The sequence below is a fragment of the Ictalurus punctatus genome, chromosome 26 (assembly GCF_001660625.3).
Source record: "Ictalurus punctatus breed USDA103 chromosome 26, Coco_2.0, whole genome shotgun sequence".
NCBI lineage: Eukaryota > Metazoa > Chordata > Actinopteri > Siluriformes > Ictaluridae > Ictalurus > Ictalurus punctatus.
In genome coordinates, this window is record NC_030441.2 from 20,174,622 (window position 1) to 20,179,621 (window position 5,000).

General features: G+C 43.3%; 1 protein-coding gene across 1 annotated transcript in view; it reads left to right on the forward strand.

Annotated features, from left to right (window-relative positions):
- Positions 1-1,719: 1,719 nt before the first annotated feature.
- The window catches only part of thumpd1 (THUMP domain containing 1), a 5,590-nt gene continuing 2,309 nt past the window's right edge, over positions 1,720-5,000 (forward strand). Inside the window, exons 1-3 of the mRNA XM_053676334.1 lie at positions 1,720-1,885; positions 4,531-4,743; positions 4,950-5,000. The exon at positions 4,950-5,000 is cut by the window's right edge and continues 109 nt beyond it. Of these exons, the coding sequence (XP_053532309.1) occupies positions 4,534-4,743; positions 4,950-5,000 (261 nt within the window). The 5' untranslated portion in view covers positions 1,720-1,885; positions 4,531-4,533. The remainder of the gene's footprint in view (positions 1,886-4,530; positions 4,744-4,949) is intronic.

Genomic DNA, 5,000 nt, shown 5'->3' on the forward strand with positions numbered 1-5,000 from the left:
CTCTAAACCTGTCTCACTCTAAACCTGTCTCACTCTAAACCTGTCTCACCCTAAACCTGTCTCACTCTAAACCTGTCTCACTGTAAACCTGTCTCACTGTAAACCTCTCACTGTAAACCTGTCTCACTCTAAACCTCTCACTCTAAACCTGTCTCACTCTAAACCTGTCTCACTGTAAACCTGTCTCACTGTAAACCTGTCTCACTCTAAACCTGTCTCACTCTAAACCTCTCATTCTAAACCTGTCTCACTCTAAACCTGTCTCACTCTAAACCTCTCATTCTAAACCTGTCTCACTCTAAACCTCTCACTCTAAACCTCTCACTGTAAACCTGTCTCACTGTAAACCTGTCTCACTGTAAACCTGTCTCACTCTAAACCTGTCTCACTGTAAACCTGTCTCACTCTAAACCTGTCTCACTGTAAACCTGTCTCACTGTAAACCTGTCTCACTCTAAACCTGTCTCACTGTAAACCCATCTCACTCTAAACCTGTCTCACTGTAAACCTGTCTCACTGTAAACCGGTCTCACTCTAAACCTGTCTCACTGTAAACCTGTCTCACTCTAAACCTGTCTCACTGTAAACCTCTCATTCTAAACCTGTCTCACTCTAAACCTGTCTCACTGTAAACCTGTCTCACCCTAAACCTGTCTCACTGTAAACCTGTCTCACTCTAAACCTCTCATTCTAAACCTCTCATTCTAAACCTCTCATTCTAAACCTGTCTCACTCTAAACCTGTCTCATTCTAAACCTCTCATTCTAAACCTGTCTCACTCTAAACCTGTCTCACTCTAAACCTGTCTCACCCTAAACCTGTCTCACTCTAAACCTGTCTCACTGTAAACCTGTCTCACTGTAAACCTCTCACTGTAAACCTGTCTCACTGTAAACCTGTCTCACTGTAAACCTGTCTCACTCTAAACCTGTCTCACTGTAAACCTCTCACTCTAAACCTGTCTCACTCTAAACCTCTCATTCTAAACCTGTCTCACTCTAAACCTGTCTCACTGTAAACCTGTCTCACTGTAAACCTCTCACTCTAAACCTCTCACTCTAAACCTGTCTCACTGTAAACCTCTCACTCTAAACCTGTCTCACTCTAAACCTGTCTCACTCTAAACCTGTCTCGCTGTAAACTTAATGGTGTTCAAAACAGTGTTGGATTGAATGCAGACTTTAATGCAGTGAAACATACACACTGTTAACATCACATAAATATATATAAATAAAATGGGGCTCACTCTGCTCACGTTTAAAAAGCATTCCTGTATTCTCTTGAATGTCCATGGAATGGAATAAAATAAAATATTAGATGCCGTGAGCGAACCTTCTGCGTCATTAGAGTGGTCATGTAATACGAAGCAGTGCGACAACATGACATTAAAATGACCTTATATGCACATGGGCGTTGTTTCACTCAGTCCTGAGAATATTCTGATTTTTCACTGAATGCACCTGTAATCTGATGACTTTGTTCTGTAACGCAGTAGTCACCTGTGTTTGTGTCCTGATTACATATATTCCGTTACTCCCCAAACCTGCTCACTCTACTGAATCAAAAACCAAAGCGTTTCATATGTTTACTGTTTAATTCACCTTTAAATTAAATGAAATTAAACCCTTTTATTGGTTATTTCGAGTCTGGAAGAGTCTGTCGGGAAACGCGTTTTTGTAATTGATGAAGACTGTCCCAAACGAGAGACCGTATGCGCTGAGGTTACAGTGCGCATGCGCAGAGGCACAGCGCTACCTGTGTGTCCGCGTGGTTATACTCCGAGCGTGTTTACAGCATTACTGCTGTATTCCTCTACAGTACACAAACACAGGGGAGTCGCTTCTTACTGCGGGGTGCAGGGACTGATCCAGCGGATTTATAGCGGGTAAGCGAACTCTCTCTCTCTCTCTCTCTCTCTCTCTCTCTCTCTCTCTCTCTCTCTCACACACACACACACACACACACAGAGTGAGATATTTATATGTATTTATGATTTATCCTGCATAGGAGGCTTGAGAGTGTAGAGTTTATAAAGCAGATAGACTGAAAGCTTTCAAAATTATGGAAGTAATTATCCTGCGTGTGTCTGCGTCTGCGTGTGTCTGCGCGCGTCTGCGTGTGTCTGCGCGCGTCTGCGTGTGTCTGCGCGCGTCTGCGTGTGTCTGCGCGCGTCTGCGTGCGTCTGCGCGCGTCTGCGCGCGTGAGAGAGTGATTAGTTTCCTATAACAGCACGTCTTTGAGTGTTTTATTCCTCTTGCATCACAGCAATTTACCAACAATTAGTTTATTATGTATTAAACAGCAGCACGTCATAGTTATTATCCATTTCTCACTACATTCTATGGTCGTGAAACAAGTTAGCTCCTGTTCCCGCACCAGCCTCTCTTTATTCCCTCTCTTTATTCCCTCTCTCTATTCCCTCTCTTTATTCCCTCTCTCTATTCCCTCTCTATTCCCTCTTTATTCCCTCTTTATTCTCTCTCTTTATTCCCTCTCTTTATTCCCCCTCTTTATTCCCTCTCTCTATTCTCTCTCTTTATTCCCTCTCTCTATTCCCTCTTTATTCCCTCTTTATTCTCTCTCTTTATTCCCCCTCTTTATTCCCCCTCTTTATTCCCTCTCTCTATTCTCTCTCTTTATTCCCTCTCTCTATTCCCTCTTTATTCTCTCTCTTTATTCCCTCTCTTTATTCCCCCTCTTTATTCCCTCTCTCTATTCCCTCTTTATTCCCTCTCTTTATTCCCCCTCTTTATTCCCCCTCTTTATTCCCCCTCTTTATTCCCTCTCTCTATTCCCTCTCTCTATTCCCTCTCTCTATTCCCTCTCTCTATTCCCTCTTTATTCCCCCTCTTTATTCCCTCTCTCTTTATTCCCCCTCTTTATTCCCTCTCTCTATTCTCTCTCTTTATTCCCTCTCTCTATTCCCTCTTTATTCCCTCTTTATTCTCTCTCTTTATTCCCCCTCTTTATTCCCCCTCTTTATTCCCTCTCTCTATTCTCTCTCTTTATTCCCTCTCTCTATTCCCTCTTTATTCCCTCTTTATTCTCTCTCTTTATTCCCTCTCTTTATTCCCCCTCTTTATTCCCTCTCTCTATTCCCTCTTTATTCCCTCTCTTTATTCCCCCTCTTTATTCCCCCTCTTTATTCCCCCTCTTTATTCCCTCTCTCTATTCCCTCTCTTTATTCCCCCTCTTTATTCCCTCTCTCTATTCCCTCTTTATTCCCTCTCTTTATTCCCTCTCTTTATTCCCTCTCTTTATTCCCTCTCTTTATTCCCTCTCTTTATTCCCTCTTTATTCCCTCTCTTTATTCCCCCTCTTTATTCCCTCTCTTTATTCCCTCTTTATTCCCTCTCTTTATTCCCTCTCTTTATTCCCTCTCTTTATTCCCCCTCTTTATTCCCCCTCTTTATTCCCTCTTTATTCTCTCTCTTTATTCCCTCTCTTTATTCCCTCTCTTTATTCCCTCTCTTTATTCCCCCTCTTTATTCCCTCTCTCTATTCCCTCTTTATTCCCTCTTTATTCTCTCTCTTTATTCCCTCTCTTTATTCCCCCTCTTTATTCCCTCTCTCTATTCCCTCTTTATTCCCTCTCTTTATTCCCCCTCTTTATTCCCCCTCTTTATTCCCCCTCTCTATTCCCTCTCTCTATTCCCTCTCTCTATTCCCTCTCTCTATTCTCTCTCTTTATTCCCTCTCTCTATTCCCTCTTTATTCCCTCTTTATTCTCTCTCTTTATTCCCTCTCTTTATTCCCCCTCTCTATTCCCTCTTTATTCCCTCTCTTTATTCCCTCTCTTTATTCCCTCTCTTTATTCCCTCTCTTTATTCCCTCTCTTTATTCCCTCTCTTTATTCCCTCTCTTTATTCCCTCTTTATTCCCTCTCTTTATTCCCCCTCTTTATTCCCTCTCTCTATTCCCTCTTTATTCCCTCTCTTTATTCCCTCTCTTTATTCCCTCTCTTTATTCCCTCTCTTTATTCCCTCTCTTTATTCTCTCTCTTTATTCCCTCTCTCTATTCCCTCTCTCTATTCCCTCTTTATTCCCTCTCTTTATTCCCTCTCTTTATTCTCTCTTTATTCCCTCTCTTTATTCCCTCTCTTTATTCCCTCTCTCTATTCCCTCTCTTTATTCCCTCTCTTTATTCCCTCTCTCTATTCCCTCTCTTTATTCCCTCTCTTTATTCCCTCTCTCTTGAAGTTAGTAAGAGAGGAAAAAAGAGAAACAGTAAAGAAGTGTAAAGTCCTCTGTGCTGAAGGTTTGGGGAGAACGTAAATTTACAGCTTCACCCCTGACTGTAACAACGCGCTGACACTGGAGACTCCTTCCTTTCACATTACAGAAACATCTTACAGAAAACTTCAGCACATGAACAATAACACACCTTTGTGATCTGTCCTCTGTGAATGAGCGGTTACTACAGGAATATAACGCTGTGCTGTGGCGCTGCACTGCTGTTATAGAAAGTAATTCAACATCTTCTGACCAATCAGAATCCAGAACTGTAAATGAGTCTGTGGTGTTGAGCAGGTGATGTCTGACAGCGTGGAGGACGGGAGGAAGAGGAGGAAGAGGAGGTATGGTGCCCCCCAGGCGGGCGGAAAGCGGCGGAGAGGTGGCAGGGAGCTGGAGCCAGGCATGCAGGGCATCCTCATCACCTGTAACATGAAGGAGCGCCGATGCACCGCCGAGGCCTACAGCCTGCTGAACGAGTACGCAGACCAGCTGTACGGTCCAGAACAGGTACACGTCCCTGTGAACCAGCTGTTACCATAGAAACCATAACGCATTAGAACGAGCGCATTAATATAAATAAACCTGTGATTTGCAGCTGCGCTGCTTGAGCACCATAAAGCTTTGTGTATCTGCAGCATTAAAATCTGTGTCCACTGGGGGGCGACACAGTAATCTGTGTGTGTGTGTGTGTGTGTGTGTGTGCGCGCCTGCAGTTAGCAGACCCTAATGACAGCAGCAGTGAGGATGATGTGGAGGAAGCGCTG